Here is a 19,368-nt window from a genome sequence, read left to right as displayed (position 1 = left end):
ACTCAGCATGTTGGGCTACAAGGCACCTCCACACAGATTCCTGGGCGATCTCTCGGCTAACCTCTGCCCCAACGAGCTTAACTTTTCTACCCACCAAGGTCCCTTAGTGAAAGAATAACTTTCCCCAAGCTATGTCTACCAAACAAATGCATCTTTTAAATAATAATGACCTGTGAGGCCCTGTCAGTGGGAAATGAATTATTTCTCTTAGACTTTTTAGAATATTGAAAAGGATTCATGATCTTCATCTCTACACTCAGGAGATTCAGGGACCTTAGATGAGAACTATTCCAATCCTTTTCTGCTTCTACAACCGGGTTATGAAACAGACAGAGACTATTACATACAAATATGTTCACTGGCTATAGTGGATAGGTCTTTGGTTATCTATCTTAGTGAGGTCGTAAACTTGCTGATCCTAGTATTCTACAGAAGAGGAATTAAGAAAGGAGAAGAATTGACTCTTTCAGGAAGGGCATATAACCTAACAAAGGAGCGGTTAAACAATGTGTGCACATACACATTATATCTCAAGTCCATTGGGATCCACAAGTTAATAACAACAGCAGTCACTTCCTGAGCACTCACCTTGCAACAAGGTCTGTCCTAGCACTTTGGTACACTGTCTTGTCTAATCCTCATAACAATTCTGCATGGTGTGTACTATTTACTCAAGGAAATTGAGCCTCCTAAGGATAAGTACCGCAAGATCAGATCAGATGAAAGCCCACATGCTCCCACAATGCCACAGCCCTCCCAGTAGGAGCTGGCCTCTTCATTACACCCCTGCTTTCCCCCTAATGTATGTGTCAGCTGAGTTGGTGGCGGGGCTCCCATTCAGGACTTGGCATATCTCTTAGGCAGTCGGCTGTCTGAAGCAAGGCCTCTATCTTATTCATCCTGTCTCCCCGGTACCTGAAATGAAGTAATTGCTCTCTAGTTATTGATTGTACAATTTGAACCCAAGTGTAAAAAAATCCCATAATTAGTGTGAACACTAACAGAAATTACTACTTGACCGGACTCAAGTGATACCTTTTTGTTGGAAGCCGCCAAAGTAAAAGGGACCCACCTTGCTCCAACTGCAACACAGAGTGGGAGACGGCTGAGCTTGCAGTCCGGTACTCAGGCCTTCTCCTAACTGTGAGGTGAGTGGGAAGACCTCCCACGCCCATCTCTGAGCTGTTGCTGAGAACTTTGAAAGTAGCCGAGGGTCTGGGACAACTGTGAACCCAGGACAGGAAATGCCAGAGTTCTCCCACCTCTTTCCCACCAAGGAGAGTGAAGACAGTGAGTGGGCAGAGCCCATATGGCAGCAAGGGTGCAGGGCTGCTAGGGGGTCAGAAGAAGCAATTCTGAAAGGCAGAAGGAAGGGTCTCCATCCTGAGCCCTCTCTGGTGGCCAAGAAGCCTACCTGCCCCTATGGCCATCAGCCCCGCTCTATCTGCAGGCAAGTCTGACCCTTCAGAAAGCCCCATGCACCCCAAGTTGGTCTGAGCTCCCCAGACAGACAGCAAAACCCATGAATCTGCATCTAGAACAAGAATGCCTCGGGCTTCCCTGGTGGCGCAGTGGTTGAGAATCTGCCTGCCAATGCAGAGGACACGGGTTCGAGCCCTGGTCTGGGAAGATCCCACATGCCGCGGAGCGACTGGGCCCGTGAGCCACAACTCCTGAGCCTGCGCGTCTGGAGCCTGTGCTCCGCAACAAGAGAGGCCGCGATAGTGAGAGGCCCGCGCACCGCGATGAAGAGTGGCCCCCACTTGCTGCAACCAGAGAAAGCCCTCGCACAGAAACAGAGACCCAACACAGCCATAAATAAATAAATAAAAATTAAAAAAAAAAAAAAAAAAGAATGCCTCAACACACCAGGATTTTTTTTTAACTTGGGGAGGATGGAGCAGCGGATAGGAAACGGCTTTGCCCTCTGTCCAACTCTGAGGCAACCCACCACCGTGAGCTCTGAGAAGCAGCAGTTTTGTTTTGGAAACTGGCATCCAGGGCAGGCTTGCTCCTGGAAATGAATTTGGTTCCCCCTCAACTGCAATGTTCTACTTCCAGCCTCCCTGCCAACACCCCCTTCCAGCTGCCCCTCTCAAAGGCACCATTGTGCCCGCCTGGCACAGCAACAGAGGAGGGATGAAGAGGAAGAAAACATTTTCTGCCCATGGGATGTTCTTAAGCAGGTTGTGTGTACATGGCTTCAATGCTGCATTCCTGGAGCCCACACAAACCCGCCAAAATGCCATCATCCCTGTCACAGATGGCAGCCACTTTCCAGTCTAACTGGCCCGCCACCACTCACTGTCAGAGAACGCGGAGCATGCAGCTAGGTGGACACGGGCGGTAGGAGGGGGACCGTGATGACACTTTTTCAGCACAGCACTTCAGCCTGCCGAAGCAAGGCTGAATGAAGACTCCGAATCTCTGAACTGGAAGGGGATCTGGTCCCATGTACCGCTCAACAAAAAGATTCATTCTGGCACATTCTGATGAGTACACATCCAGCCTTTGCCTGAATACTCCAAGGGTAGGAAGCTCACTACTTTTCCAGAAGCCTGTTCCATTGTTAGAAAGCTCTGACTTTCAGAAAGTTCTTCACGATGTTGAACAAGGATGTATGTCCCTTTTATCGCCATATCCTTCCCCTGTCAGCCCTTAGCACAATGCTTGGAAGAAAATAGAGGCCCAATAAGTGTTTGTGGGATGCATGACTGAATTCCCCATCTTTGGGCCTATTTCCACCATCTGGAGGCACACAGAACATGCCTTTCTGCTCCTCCACACGACTGCCCTTCATAGGGCTGAAATCTATCTTCCATGTCATCTCCTATTGATCTTTGCCAACGTCCCCAGTTCCTATACAACTTGATGTACAGACTCCTGACTATCCTGACCACTCTTCTCTTGATAGACTCCATCTTTTCCAGTGTCCTCCTTAAAATGAAGAATCAAATCCCTTATATCTAGAAGACTCCAAAAGTAGTCTCATAGGTAACAAAGCACAAAATTCACAGGCCTCAGGTATATGCTCCATAAGCTGGACTGTCTTCTTGATCTTGTCATTTGCATCTTCTGTAGGAAACCTGTAAGTTCATGAAGCCCACCACAAACCTGGATAAACTGGGAAAAAAAGGACCTTCCTCAGTTTCACTGACTCAGTGTTTCCTCATCTGTAAAAAGGAGGATACAAATACCAACCTTGCAGGGCTGTAAGGATTAGACATAAAATATATGAAGTGCCTGGTTCATAATAGTTACTCAATAAATTATATCTATTAATATTATCATATAACACATGTGTATTAGTATCTAACTGCCCACAGCAAGACATGAGCTCCGAAAATGCTATAAGACAGCTCCTCTGAATGCAGGGGAAGCCACTGCTCTGGAAGATTTAGCTACATGCCAGGCCAAAAAAATTTTTTTTAATGTAGATAATACCAGACGGTCTTTCTAGAAATGCTATCACCACTCATCAACACCACTCAATTTCTTCCCTTTTCTTCCCTCAGGATACACATCAGATTATTGACACTAAAAACATTCTTTCTAGTTCTTCTCTAGGGAAAATAGACAGCACTATTTGCCCTGACTGCTTTTCTTTCACTCCCAATAAATTTCTCTGTTCTGGCTATAGGCCCTGCAGATATGCAGATATCTACTGCCTTCTCAGTGGTATGCTGGGGCCAGCTTGCTTCCTGGCACATCTCTTCCTACCTCTGCTTTCGGTGATGTCACATTTGTAGCTTGAAATTGGCCATAGTGGGAATACTTACACTGTGGAACACCACGATCAGAGCTTCTTTTTTTCCTGGAGATCCTGCTGTTAAGCATTTAGCAGGATATCACTGCCTCTCGCGTTGACCTGCAGGAGGTCCCTTAAGGAAAGGGACTGTGTCCCATTTCCACTCCATCCCCAGGGTCTAGCACAAAGTAGGTTCCCAACATTCTTGATGGATGAATGAGTGCTTTTTGTCTTCTGTCTCTTAATGTTTGTCTCATATACATCATGCCCCATGTGTCCTATTCTTATTACCAGCTGTTCAGATATAGAGTTCCCTTAGCTGTGATCAGAGGACCATTTCTTGCAGACTTGGATTAACCTTCCGTATTTCTCCCTAATCTGGGTATTCAGTCCACTTTATTCGGTCAATATACTCATCCTGGGAAGTTGTGGGAACTCATCTGGAAGGAAAAAAACCTTGTCAGGTTTCTTTAAGGAACACCTTGGTTTTTGTTTGGGGATCTCTGTACACATTCTTCCAATTAAAAAATAGTTATATTGGACTTCTGAAATGGGTAAGACATACCACAACTATGGAAAACACAGAGCCATGTAACATATGGTCCCTCCCCTCTGGGAGCTTAAAATCTCCTGGGGACAGGCAAATATGCATGATCTACGGCAGAATATACATTCCATATACGACAGAAAAACAATGCAACGAAAATTCAGAGAAGGGGAACATCAATTTCTAGCTAGAGCAATTTCCTCTATAGAAAAAGCCTCAGAGAGGAGTTAGCTTTTGAGCTGAAAGGGTAGGATTTTAATACGCATAAAAGAGCTGCATGGCAGTTTAGGCAGTGAGTACAGCAGAAACAGAAGCAAGTAGGCCCAACTCTGTGGCCTATATATGTGGCCCTAATTAAGCCCTAACTCTTGCAAGAGACACCCGTGTGATCTAGAAAGGTCACTTACTAACTCTAGGCCTCATTGTTCTCATTTTGGTAATCAGACATTACCAAACCTAATGTTCCATCTGGCTTTACCATTCTAAGATTCTGTGCTTTGGCCCTCATCCAGCTGCCAAAATTCCTCCTTACAAAATCACTCATGTCCTCTTGGTTGCCAATCTAAATGACCAAAGGTCTAATTCCAGATCTGATGACTCTGATTAGCTATGTGACAATGGACCATTCCTTTCACCTCCTTAACCTCCATTTTTCTCATCTATAAAATGAGGTAATTAGACTGAATGATCTTTCAAGACTCTTCAGGTCTTTGATTCCATGAGAACACAGATGCAGAGATGAGAGATAGAGAGAGATCCTTTTTGGAGAATGGAAAGGAAGAATTCATGGAGAAAATGGCATTTGTAGAAATTTGGAAGAAGAGCACAGAAAGGGTGCTAGGGTGTCCTCAGGTGTATCCTGCCACTAAAGGACTGTAATAATGGGTCCAGACAAGGATCATCATCCACTGATTAAGAACTCTATAATGGAAGAGTCAGGCTGACGACACCTGAACCCACTAACCAACCTGAACATCATCAAAAAATGAGACAAGTAAACTATGTGCCTCCTGATGAGATGCAATAGGAAATACACTGATAGAGTATTCTTGCCAAAATGTCAACCCTGAATTTGATCAAGCCTCCAGATAGGCTGGGAATATGTTTAAAAAACACCTCAGAGATGCAATCAGCAATATCCAAAATCTGGAAAATGCTACATGGCCTTACTTCTCAAAGTGTGGTCCATCATATATGCAACCTCAGTATCACCAGGGAGGATGTAGAAATGCAGTCTCAGGCCACCTCAGACCTCCCAAATCAGAATCTGCATTTTAATCATCCTGAAGTGATTCGTATGCACGTTAAAGTTTGCTCTGCTGTACAGGACAAAAGACCCATTACCCATTTCCTTCAATAAATATTATACGGCAAGAAAAAAAAAAAGAACAGGGAATTTATAGATCAGAAGAAACCTAAAAGACATATCAACCAAATTTAATCTGTAAACCTTTCAGACAAAACTTTTTTTTTTTCAAATGAGACTGTTGAGGAAATTTGAACAATTACTGGCTATTTATCAATGTTAAAGAATTATTGTTACTTTTTAAGAGTGATAAGCGAATTGAGATAATTCTTTTTTTTAAGAGTCTTATCATTTAGAGATACATACAGAAGTATTTATAGGTGAAATGGTAGAATATCAGAGATTTGCTGTAAAATAGTTCAAATGAACTGGGGTAGAGTTGAAATAAGATTAGCTGTGAATTGCTAATTGCTGAAGCTGAGATTTGGGGTACATGGGATTTATTATTTTATCTTCCTACATATTTGAAAATATCCATAATAGAAAGATTTTTAAAAAGAAAGTCCAGGAAGGAGTCACCAAAGATGGGAGAGACAATCAAGACAACGCAGAGGCAGGGAACACAAGAAAGAAAATTTCAAGCTGAAAGGGGACAAATGCCCCCAGAGGCATCGAAGCCTGGGTTATAATCTGGCCTGGAAGAGGTCATTCCAGAGAGCAGACACTGCCCAATGGCAGAAACAAAACAATCTGCGTTCTAAACTGGAGAAAATCAGCGTAATCCGTGGCACCGTGAATCGAGGTTAGAAGACGGGAGAATTTACTAGTTGCTAAAAACTGAAACAGGTCATCAAATAAATTATGGGATCTCCTTCCCTGAGGACCTTCCTAAATAGGATCGTCCGGGCTGAAATGGAGGCGGCCTCACTCAGATCCACCGCCTTTTTCAGGTCACCGAGGCCGGCAGGTACGCACCCTGGTCTCGGAAAAGCCCGAGGCCCGGGCAGGGAAACACCACTGCCCTCTCTCACCTCCTCAGCTCTCTGCCCCTCAGAGAGCACGGAGAACTTGGCGGGTCCTAGTTCTGCCCAGAATTATGGGGATTTTAAGGATCTGAGAGATGGGGGAGGGGGTTGGGGGAATGGCATGAATAAGACTACCCACCGGCCCTCCACCAAACAAACCATCCCTTGGCTTAGAAAGACACTAGAGCTTTGGGTACTGTCGTCGCAAGTGGGGACGACTGTTGAACTTGCCGACAGCTGCGGCCGGCGCAGCAAGGCCTGGAGCAGGCGGGCGCGGGCGGCTCCCGGCCTGGGCTCCGGCAGATTCCTGAACGGCTTCCAGGCGGGCAGGAACCGGGCTGGCCTGGATGCACCCCACCCCACCCCGCGCCTGCAGCGCTGCTGCCTCGGACCCGGGCGGCCCGCGTCCGGCACCTCGCAGCCCGCGCCCACTCTGAGCACAACTTGGGGCGTGTGCGAGCTTGCTGCCAGCCAGCCGGGGACAACAGCTCTCTGTTTCGACCCATACCCGGCTGTAAATACCTGGGTTCCGCTGCAGCGCAGCCTCGGCTCAGGGGCGAGCCTGCCAGCCCGGTCCTAGGTTAGCGATGGCCGATGGTGCGCACAGGGACCGCCGTCCTCCTTGCGCTCTCCCCAGGAGGCGCCCCCCACCCGGGTCCCAGCAGGGGGAGGGGGCCCCATGACGTCATGGAACTATTGGAGGATTTAGCTCAGGAACCCGCCGGGAGCGGCCCTGGGGCCGGTGTTCCATTTAAGCCTACAGTGTACTTCTCTCGGCTCCACGTTCCCAGATCCAGCAGGGCAACTTTCTACCTTTCCCGAGCCTTAAGCAGCCCTGGGGTTCTGAAAGAAATCAGTGTGTGGTGTCTAGGCCAAGAAGCGTGGAGAATGGGCATACGGGTATGGTCAGTCAAGGCTCCCACTAGCATGAGTTTAATGGCCAAGGGGCCATTAAAATGCTTCCAGCAAGATCTCAGGTAGTGGGAGAATGATTTCAGGCTGAAAAATGCCTCATGGCACAGGTAATATTATTATTAACTGTAATAACAATGCAGACAGTTTTGGAATGCTGCTGTCTTCCAGAGACCAGTCAAACCCTCGAAGTAGATGTTATTTCCCCATCCCCACCCCATCTTACAGATGACAGATTAAAGCTCAAAGAGGTTAAGGAACCAACGCAGGATCGCACAGCTGGCAAGTGACAGAGCCAGGATTTAAACCCATATCTCTTTGTCTCCAAGCCCAGGCATGCTCCTTCCAAGACAAGGCACTGCCTCTCAATTTTCAAATAGGTGCATTCCAAAGGTGGGGGGCAGCAACATCCAACAGTCCCCAGGCTCCCCCCACCTCTTCTACTCGCCCCAGTCCACCTATGACTCAGTGAGATAGTGGGGGAAGGGGACATTCCATCATAAAGCAGAGTGAGGACTGTTTGCTCTTCCAGAGAGAGGTTAACGGCTTACCAAGTTAATAACTAACACTCCTAGCTTGTTATGACTAGAGATGGAGGGGACAGAGTACACTTAAAACAGCAGTAGGGAAGAAAGGTGACTTTATGGAACACTGTGTGCCAAGGACTGTGCTGTGCTAATGGTTTACTTTTTTTTTTTTTTTTAACACAAAGCTGGCACAGAGGCAAGATATAATACTGATACCAACATTGACGTGCCAGGCACTGCTCTAAGTACTCTACAATACAGAGTAGTAGTGGGAGATTTCAATTATTCAAACAACAGCTGGAAGTTTAATTTTGCGACAAGTCTAGCATCAGCAAAAGTCCCAATTTGCTGCACTGACTCTTTCGTCTCCAGAGTACAGTCTGGCATCTGGCTTGCCTGGGTTTGCAACCGAGCTCTGCCAGCCTGTAGAGGGGACGTTGTGTAGCCTTAAGCCAGCACCCTAACCCCTCTGAGACCCTGTCACTTGGGGGTGGCAATGGTGCCTCCCTCACGGTGTTCATGTGAGCATCCCAAGAGAGGATGTAAGGGAAGGACCAGCACAATGCACAAGGAAGCTCTTGTCAAATAGTTGCTAGTATTATTATTATTATCTCTAGAAGGGAGGGGGCGTATTGGCCAAACAATGAATAAATTGAGGTCATGCGGAAGTAACTACAACCAACAGAGAAAGTGACTGAGTGGTCTAGGAGGTGATAAGGGTTCAAGAACTCAATGCTGGGCACAGGGTTGAGCAAAGCTAATTTCAGAGTTTGGAGAAAAGTCTGACCCAGTGAATAAGTCAGAGAATAAGTCTGACTTATTTATAAATCCCTAAATAAGAATATGTGTGTAAAGGGACTTCCCTGGTGGCACAATGGATGTGACTCCTTGCTCCCAATGGAGGGGGCCCGGGTTTGATCCCTGGTCAGGGAACTAGATCCCACATGCATGCCGCAACTAAGAAGCCCACGTGCCGCAACTAAGGCGCCAGCAAGCCACAACTAAGGAGTCCATGTGCCGCAACTAAGGAGCCAGCCAGCCACAACTAAGGAGCCCACAAGCTGCAACTAAGGAGCCCGCCTGCCGCAACTAAGACCTGGCGCAACAAAATAAATATTCTTTGAAAAAAGAATACGTGTATGAAGGACAAAAGGATGGAAGATATTCCAAAATAAATTCTTAACAGTTCATTAATTCTATCAAGAAGAAAGCAGCAAAGAGCTTAAAAAAAAAAAAGAATCACCATGACAGCAACAAGGAACTCTGGGTTGAGCCCATGCTTTTGGAGGGTTGTACACGTACTCACAGACAGGGTGTGAGCATGCAACCAGGTGTAAACGCACAAGGCACCTCAGACCTGTGAGCCTAGCTTTGGACAAGCTGAAGGCCAAGCAGAATGTTAGACAATGTTTGAAGCAAAAAACAACATGGAAAGCATACCTCTTTAGGACTTTGACATTCCGAAAGAGTTTTTTTTATCTTTTCCAGAGAGAGAGTAGCCTTAACCAAAAATGGAAAAACAGATGATAAAGGTGGGTATCAGAGCCCAAAGCTGATCAATAGAGAACTAACTGGCCTTGGAAAACATACACACTTGAATCCAAGTTGCTGGACAAACCTATAGATGGCATTCGGGGACCACTTTGACAAATCCAGAAAACACAGTGGGTTCCATCCAATGAGAGGCAAACAGATAAATGTCCCAGTTTTTTAAAAATTAGTAAAGAATACATTCTGGAAACCACAGACTGATATACTTCATCCCAACCCCTGGCAAAATTCTGGAATAAAGTATTAACCAAGTACTTGCCCTTTACAGATATTAGTGGCTTAATATGAGTTCTCTTATTCCTTATCTGATAGAGGTTGTAGGGTGGTTATTTAGGAAATGCTATGTGATCTCAGCACAATGTCTTATGTTTTAGTGGAAAGAGCACAGACTTGAAGTCTGAACACCTGGATACTAGTCTAGCTCCACCATTAGTAAGTTGGGTGACCACAGGCAATATCCTTAACCTCACTGGGCCTCACTGATGAAAGATAGGACATGTTCTCTTGGGTCCCTCTCATCTCTGAGTTCCATGATTCCACACTGTAATGAAAAGTGGGCTGGGTGACAGTCCTGTTCAGAGGATGCAGCCCTGATAAGACAGCCACACCCCGAGGGCCATTTAAATGCACAATATCTGGTGTGTTAAACTGACCAAGGAGAGGGCTTATTCCCTGTTTTGCCCTTTATATATGTGTATTAATGGACTTAATCTCCAAATGATAAGAGAGCTATTGCATAGGGTCACAGAATGAAGATTTAATATAAACTAGATGGACTGGTGGGGGCTTGGGCTGAAAGTCAGATGAAATTAAATAAGTGCAAAACCCTCTGTCTAAGTTATTTAAAAATACCTATACAAGTTCAGGATGGGGAAGAGTGGGCTGAGAAGTAGATGATGGGATGAGGGCCTGAGTGCCTGAGATGACCACCCACTCAAGCTGAAGTGATTCAGTCATCATGTAGCTGCTCATAAAAGAGCTAGTGCAAACTTGATCATATTTAACACTAAGGATAATGATCGTGGGGGACATGTTGAGCCTCTACATGGGATCCCCACATTATCTCATTTCTGGGGCGTGATAATATTAGGGGATCCCAGACCCAGGAAGTGCTGGTGCCATTGCCGCCTGTGCCATCAGATTCTGCCATTGGCGTTCTTTTCAGTGCCAGGACCTTATGGAGTAGGACAGTAACAAACTGTAGTGTGTACAGAACGGGGCAAGTCCCACAGGAGGAGCCAGAGAGTTGACTGCTCAACCCAGAGGCACAACTAAATGGTGGTGTGAGAGGGAGGAGAGAGAAAGGAGTGGGTAAGACTGAGGCTCCGACAGCCTGCCGTCAATCTGTGTACTTCCATTTGTAAGTTGTGTGACTTTGGGCAAGTTACTTAACCGCCTCTGTGCCTCAGTTTCCCCAAAAGTACAGTGAGGGTAATCCTAGTAACTAACTTATAAGATTATCATGAAGGTAATAAATGAGATGTGTATAAAAGCCCATCTGGCAAATGGCAATGTTTAATGCATATGCATGATGATGCTGATGATGATTTATGCACATCGTCGTGTACCCAGTGGGCACTTCCCTGGAGGAGAAGGAGGTTCATTCTGTCTGACTTCAGAAGGGAGAATAAGACCAATGGGTGGAAGCAGGAAGGAAGAGAATCAGGTTCAACATTAAAAGACCTCTCAAATAATCAGACCTTCCTAATAAAGAAAGGAATTCCCAGTCACCAAAGAAGCTCACTCTCTACCATTTTGTAGCTGGGGAGACAAGTCATGGGGATGATAAGATACGATAAATTGAGAGCTACAAAGAAATCAGGAGGTATGCCAAAATGAATGGCAACAAGCCCTACCTTTCTATTACTCATCTGTTAAGAAATCTCTGGAAGTTTGGATTTGTTGGTAACCTCAAAGATAGTGAATTTTTGTTGCATGCTTTTGATTTTTTTTCCTGCCTCACAATAAGCAAGATAAAGAGCTTGGGCTTTGTAGTCAGATTCCCCAACTTTGAATCCCTGCTCTGTTATTTATCAACTGTGCAATCTTGGATAACTTAGCTTACCTCTCTGGGTAATGTTTTCTTCTGTAAATGAAGTAAACTACCTCCAATCCTGAGGAACGAGGATCAGAGCTAATATCTTTTTTGCTGCATTGGTAAGCATTATGCCAAAGTAGGCTGACTTTATAGATATGTGAGACAGGCAGATTGGAGCCTACTGGCCTTTTGTACCTGGCGGTGATGTGGGTGGTAGAGACTGGATAAAGAAACTCTGCTACATCAGCAAGCACATACGCCAAAATTGCACTTACGATAGAGATACAGGAGACAGGAAAATTCTGAAAGCCATCCAAATCTTAAAGTCTTATACTTCTCACAAGAGGGGTAAAATAAGAAGGGGTAAAATGAAACTTTTCTGTCATTTGTTGAGAATATGCTATGTTAGGTTCTGGACTCAGTGCTCCACCAGATCTTCACAATGGTTAGGGAGGGGCAGGATTGATGATAATGAGGTTGGACTGGAGAACAGTTTGCAGTTGTCTTCTGAACCATTCCTAAAGCCCTTCTAGATCTATAGACGGTTCCTGAAGCTTTGTGCTGTCTCCCCAGAGCTGACCAGGACTGGACCTCCCTCATCCCACTGCAGTGGCCAAACCATTAGGCCAGAGCAACGTTGCCCAAGATTCAGCTTCTGACAGAGGCTGGCTGGTGGCTGATGGCCTTTCACATTCTCCATGAGAGCCCGCACCACACATGCACGCACGCGTATACACACACACACACACACACACACACGCCACCTTGGGTTGGGATATACTGAGGACACTAACGGATGAAATTTTCTCTCTGCCCCTCAGTGTGACGGAGTTGGGGTGGACCTGAGCAGCATCTTCCTTGAAGGCATTGCTATTCTCAACATTCCCAGCATGTACGGTGGTACCAATCTCTGGGGAGAAACCAAGAAGAACCGAGCTGTGATCCGGGAAAGCAGGAAGGTCGTCACTGACCCCAAGGAACTGAAATTCTGCGTTCAAGGTAAGCCAAGCATGAGGAAAATTGCTCTAGGTCAGTGGGAGGGATGTTCAGGCGGGTCTGGCAGCAAACTGTATTAGGGTCTACAGCAGGCTCTAGAAGCTTCTACAGCCTTACAAGGACTCGGAGATACACTGACTCGTCATCCCTGATGCTGCAATGTTTAATAACCTAATTGAGAAGAGAAAAGTTACAATAAGGGAGCCCTAAATGACAGTCAGTAGTCAAACTGTGGGACTCCATGAGGTCAGGAGTCAAAGGCTGTTTGCGTCAAGGTTACCAGTGTCCTTCAGTAGCTAAATCCAATAGTCAGTTCTCAATCTTGATCTTGCTCCATCTGTCAGCAGCATCTGACCCAACTGATCACTCCTTCTTCCTGGAAACACTGTCCACTCGGCTTCTAGGACTGCACACCTTCCTGGTTTCCCACTGGTCACTCCTTCTTAATCTCTTTTGCTGAGTCCTCATCTTCTCTCTAACCTCTTTATGCGGGAGGGTCCCCAGCCCTCTTCTCTTTTCTGTCTGTACTCACTTCTTTGATGATCTCATCGAGTAGTGAGACTTTATTTAAATACCACGTGAGTGCCAGTGACTCAGCAAGTCCAAAACTGATCTCTGACGTCCCTCCCCCAAACCTTCTCCACCCACAGCCTTCTCCATCTCAGTTGACGATAACTCGAACCTGCCCGCTGCTTAAGCCAAAACACTTGGCACCATCCTCGATTCCCTTTTATCTCATATCTCATACCCAACCCATCCAAAAATCTGTTAGCTCCACTCTTTAAAAATATCTAAGATTCCTACCACGTTGGTCTGAGCCACCATCCCTTGTCCCCTGGATTACTGCGAACCCTCCCAACTGGATTCCCTGCTTCTTCCCCCACCCTCTACAGTCTCTTCTCACCACTGCATCAGAATGCCCCTGGGAAAATATGTCTGTCCGTGCCACTCTCCTGCTCAGAATCCTGCAGTGGCTCAGATTAAAAGCTAAAGCTCTTCATGTGGCCTAGAGGGTCCTAGATGGTTTGGCCTCTCGTCACCTCCAGACTTCATCTTCTTTTACTGCCCCCTCACTCCCTCTGCCTCTGCCACCCTGCCATGAGCCGACTCTTCTTCCTGCCTGGAACAACTGGGTAGTGTGCCTTAGAGGCCATCAACTACCCACCAGGATACAGGACACAGCTTTCTGAGAGTGCCCTTAAAACTACCTTCAGCCCTACCCCTTACCAGCCACTGCCACCAGCGAACCAGACGGGCCTCAATCAAAGTTCCTGGCAGCTCTGCCTCTTCTGTGGATCGGATGAGCAGGCCTCGCTGATCCGCAGGGATTCTCCGTGGCCTGGTGAGCCAGGGTAGGGGTGTGGGGAGAAGCCGTATGTGAGGGCTTTGGCAAAGACCCCAGCTGAGGAGGCAGGAGAATGGATTCAAATCCAAGTGCTGGCACTGACCTACTTTTTGGGATGTCGGTTTTCTTTGCCATAAAACCAGCATCTGGTATAAAAGTTTTGATGACTGAATGGATGGGACTGACCAGACCATTGATTTTTAAACCAGACCTGCCTATCGAAAATGAAGTCCTGGGCCCCAGCCCAGAGCTCCGTAATCAATCTCTAGGTTGGTTCCTGGGAATCTAAATTTGTAATGAGCTCCCCAGACGATCTGATGGGCTGCGGGGTTTGAGAACCACTGACACAGACAAGTGTCCAGGAATCTGGGTCTGGGTTCTTTGATGTCCTAGGCGGTTAGTCCTAAGGCTGGATGTGATCCCACCAGTAGAAGGAGACAAAACTTGGCCAACCATTGAGGGAGTGGTTACTGGCTTATTCCAGACCTACCTATTAAACAGTCAGATTGTCGTATTCTGAAGCAAGGTCATCAAGAGGGGTAATCTCCACACCTGTGTCCTTTAAGAGAAGACTTGGGAATTTTTTTTTCTCTGCTTCCCTCTTAAGTCCCCTTTATTTCAGAGTAAACTTTTCAATTTGTATAAATTATTAAACTGAATAATGTGTTCCTCCTTCCTCCCTTGGCAGGGGAAGTTGTGGGTGCCAGCAGAGGGTGGGGGAGGCATTGGAAGTTGTAGAAAGTTCCTGCAAACTTTCCCACCCTGGTGTTCCCACCCCAGCCGCCACTCTGGCATCCAGGCAGAGCAGAATCAGGGCAGAATCCCCTTCCCCTCAGGCAGGGGCTGGGGGACACTCTTGCTGAGGACGGGCTCTGGTTGGGGCTCAAGGACGATGGTCATCTTCCCTTGTATGTCTTACCATGTATCTTCCCCTTCTTCAAGCAAGAGTAATGTGTCTGCTGATCGCTCATGACCATCATGTACAGAAACTCTCTTCCCCAAATCCCCCTTTCCCACCCCAAGAATATGCTTTCAGAGCTAAAAATGCAGCTACTTCCTGTTCTTTAGATGAGGACGGGAGCTGATCAGAGCAGAGGCCGAGGAGGGAGTCTTGGCTTCTGGGCTTTGCAGAGAACGAACCTACAGTGCAAGCTCTTTCTTAAAGAGCCATGATCTCCTTTAAGATGAGATGTTAATGAGGAAACGCTAAAGAGGCAACCCATTTTGAAAAGTGGAAAAGCATTGGCCTGGGAGTCAAGAGTCCTGGGTTCCAGTCTAGACCCTGCCTCTCACTAGTGTATGATGTTGGGCAAGTCCTTTCAACTTCTTGGGTTTCACTTTTCATTATCTGTAAAATAGGCGAATCTGCCAATCATACAGGGTCCTGTAGAGCATAGGTTGCTTACAGCTTCACAGAATTAAGGCATGGCCAGGTTTTGGTCTAGTGGACTCCTTGAACAGAATTATATGGCAGGTTTCTTCCTTCTTTCAGTGTGTTTTGTCTCAGTTTATAGGCCAGTGGCTGAGAAGGTAGGGATCTTTCTCTGCAGGCTCTTTATTTGTTGGGATTCATTATTCCTTGGCAGTTTCACTGGGGTTGGAGGTGAGGGAGAGGTCAGAAGAGAATAGTGGGAGGGAGGGTGTTTATTATAGGAAGTGTTAAAGGAAATGACAACAGAAAATGTTACTGTCAAATCTCATCACAGATCAGTCTTTCTCCTTGGAAAAGCAAGCCAAGAAAGAAGGTCAATCAAAATTAGCATGGAATGAGTTCTATAAAACCATTGGCTGATTAGAAAGCAAGAAGTGGTCCTGGGAAAAGCACCAAGCTTGCAGTTGAATGACCTGGGTTTAAATTTAGGCTTTATACTTTCTAGTCTTATAAACCTTGGAAAGTTACCCAACCTCTCTGAGTCTCATCTTCCTCATCTGTAAAATTGGCATAATAATACCTAGCTTGTCATGATGATGGATGTCAGAGTGCCTGGAACATAGTATAAGCTCAAACTTTAAAATAAATTTTCTCCTCACCTTTAACGCTATGTTATGTTGGGGCATACCAGCTGAATTCCTGATTTTGAAGTTCTTAGGTTTAGCATTGCCACCTATCTGCACTATCACTAAGAAAGAGCAGAGATCCTGCCAAACTCCAGCCCATCCTTTGCCCTAGCACATTCAACCTATACCATAAATTGTACCTACTGCCTCCTTTCCTAGACCTTTCAAATTCCAAGGATGGAGGCTGGATATTATTCATCTTTTCCCCAGTGCCTGACCCAGTGTAGTTAGTCCAAAAAAGGTTATTGGATAAATGAGAGGTGCCTGGGCAATGGTTCTTTTTAGTTTTTATAATACCAGTAAGAATAGTGACAGGTATTTATATTTCATTTTGGCTGACAGATAGTTTTGCACATATTAACTTAACCTAACCCTAACCAGAAACCCATGAGCAAGGTTATACCCACTCCCCTGCATGTCCCTATTTCATAGTTGGGAAAAACAGAGGCCCAGAGAAGCAATAGGACTTATACAATTTATGTCCAGTGGTCGCATCAGAACCAAGTCCCTGATTCCTAGCCTAGCCCCAAGTGGCTAGTGTCCAACTAGAAAATTTATTTGAGGTCTTACTATGTGTTCTGCACAAGCCAGACACTCAGAAAACAGGAAGCATTTATGTTCCAGTCCAAGGAAAGTCTCCATATACACTTGGCTGAAATTCTGCTCCTCCTACAAGACCTACCTCAAGGGCCATCTCCTTCCTAGAGCCTATGGTGGCACCTCTGGAAGTGAGTCTGGCCTCCGAATTCCTAGAGCATTTAATTTGGGCTTCTGTCTTGACAGTACACTGATTATGGGTTGCCTCGTCTCATAGGCAAGTGTATCCTCATCATATTTTTCTCCTGCCAGTACCCGGAAAATAGGGAGCATGTGTTCTTCACCTCTGTGTCCCCTTCAAAGCCTAACATCCTACCTGGCTCAGGTTGTTCTACAGAAATGTTTGTCGGAGGGAGAGAGAGAGTGGGGAAGGAATCTTGCCTTTGGCCTGTGAGCACAGTGGGCAGTAGATTCTGGAGCTGGACAGGAGCAGACCCTCAGTGAAAAATCTTAAAAAAAAAAAATAGTCTTATAAAGAGTTCGATGCAAGTATTTGTGAGACTGAGAATTTAGTTTCATGGAACCATTAGAAACTTATTTGATAAGTAAGATGTGCTGGCTGTCTTCAAATAAGTAATTCAAATATAGCCTGGAGGACTTATAGCTGAGAGTCGGTGTAGAGTAAGGGACTGACCATTGAACTAGAAGCTAGAAGACCCAGACCTCCCCACCACCAGCCATGTGACGTTAGTTGAATCATTGAATTTTTCCAAGCCTCCATTTCAACCCTTGCAAAATGGAAACAATTATAATCTCTCTCCATCAGCATAGTCACCTTGTTTTGAGAGTTAAATGAGATCATCCATGCAGAACACTTAGCAGAATGCCTGGAACGTGGTGAGCGCTTGATCAATAGTAATCAGAAAAATTGTTAAGTGATCAGTGGAAGGTGATGAGTATTTAGTATGTGAGAAAAGGGCCAAATTTAGAATTTCAGTCTCTTTACTTCTGCTTCAGTAATTTGGTCTGGATTATCTTTAAATTACCTACAGTTCTAACAGCCCACAACTCTAGGGTTACTTGTTGGCACTGTGCTTAAGTGTGTTTGGCTGTTGCTGCCAATGTGGAGGTTCCACCTGAGCGGCTGTCCGGCGAAGCCAGGTGAGGGTAAGGGTGCCGAGCCTTGAAGCACCAAGGGCATGCATGGCACAAGCTAGATCAGTCCCCCCCCCGCCCCCCCCAACCCCCGAGGCTAGGGAGCGAAGCTCTGGAAGCTCCGCCATTGGTTCTCTCCAGCCCCACCCTGGATGTGGATGCGGAGACTTCCTACTCATGTTCTCAGACTCTTCTCTGCGCTCGTGTGTGCCCCCATCCAGCCTTCAGCCTTGAGCCAGCAGCAGCCTTGAGGCTGTGTCACCCAGAGCTGGCTACCTTACCCTCAGTGAGGCTTCTTAGTCAACCCCGCGTGAACTGAAACCAGGGTGTCCTAGACAAGATTCTAAGCAGAGAGGGCAAAATCTCCCCAGACTTCCCCTAGGTAATAATGTTTGCAATTCCTGGTAAACAAAAACAGGGAGATCTTTGGTAGGATATACATTTTGATTCAGTTTCCCAGCAGCAGTGACAGGCTTTCTGTCATTTATTCAACACACACCTTTAAAACACCGACCAAATGCCAGGCACCAGGGCACATTGATGAGCAAAACCAGATCTAGTGCCTGCAGCTATTAGGGAGTGCGGGAACCAAGCCTCAGTAAAACAATCCCACAGATAGGCATGTAATTAGCATCTGTGATAAGCGCTAAGAGGGAGAGTGGCATGGCTACTCAGCACCCCAGCAAGGCCAGCCAGCCACGGCGTGGCTCACAGGTAGGCTCGCTAGCCTGGAACTCAGACCAACCAGCAGGCACTCACACAGGCGCCCTCCTGGCAAAAGCACACAGTCATCAAATCTGCCACCCAGATGCCAGGGTCTTACCTGGGAAGAGGAAAACCCTCCCACTTCAAAGTCAGTTGACACCACTACTTTGTGGGCACAGGGGGTTCAATCTGCCTGTGTGCCCGTGTGGATCTTCACTAATTGCATGGGTCGTACCCTGAATCCCAAAGCCAGATAAAGGGATGCCATCCAGCCGTCATAGATCCACCCTCCCGGGTGGTGAGCCAGAACTCAGATGAGACAATAGGATAATCATGAGTACATGAGTTCACTGCTTCTCAGGGCTCTCTCCTCACTTGTAGGAAACCATAACAGAAAGTGGCCGGTTGGGTTCAGGAGCTGTCCAGGGTTGTATGTTCCCAATTTTCCCATTTGGTGGAGATCTGACCAGAAAGACAGTCGTAGTGAGCAATCGCCAGCCATGTACGGCTCATTCGGGTTGAAAAATAGAAATGTTCCTAAAAAGTGTGCATTTCACAGAGGTCTCTCTGGCCAAGGTCTCACCTAGGGACTGAGATGGAGCAAGGCTAGCGACCCCTAAAGAGCCTGGGGGGCACTTGGGGGGTGTGCACTGGGACACCCCTCAGCGCTGGGAAGTAACCATGGCAACACACCAGTCATTCCTCTGCAACAGTGGCAGGCCTACAGAGAGACTCTGCTCTGCTTTTCACAGGAAATCACAGCTTTGTCACTCAGTCCCTCAAGCACCCACGTTGGAATCAACATGCCCCAAACCCAGATGAGGCATTCTCTTCTCCCTCTTTACACACCCTACCCCTTCTCCTAAAGCCCATTGCCCATCCCCACGTTCCCTGCCTTGTTGATGGCATCACCTGTTGCCCAAGCTAGAGACCCAGAGTCACGCATTTCCCATCACAGCAGCTCGTGGAACTCTCCTG

General features: G+C 46.6%; 1 protein-coding gene across 1 annotated transcript in view; it reads left to right on the top strand.

The window, feature by feature from the left end:
• DGKG (diacylglycerol kinase gamma) overlaps positions 1-19,368 on the top strand; it is a 198,975-nt gene that overhangs the window by 153,045 nt on the left and 26,562 nt on the right. The window contains exon 22 of the mRNA XM_036851756.1: positions 12,416-12,593. Within this exon, the coding sequence (XP_036707651.1) occupies positions 12,416-12,593 (178 nt within the window). The remainder of the gene's footprint in view (positions 1-12,415; positions 12,594-19,368) is intronic.

Source organism: Balaenoptera musculus, chromosome 4 (assembly GCF_009873245.2).
Source record: "Balaenoptera musculus isolate JJ_BM4_2016_0621 chromosome 4, mBalMus1.pri.v3, whole genome shotgun sequence".
In the NCBI taxonomy this organism is placed as follows: Eukaryota; Metazoa; Chordata; class Mammalia; order Artiodactyla; family Balaenopteridae; genus Balaenoptera; species Balaenoptera musculus.
This window is presented reverse-complemented; position numbering and strand designations above follow the sequence as displayed.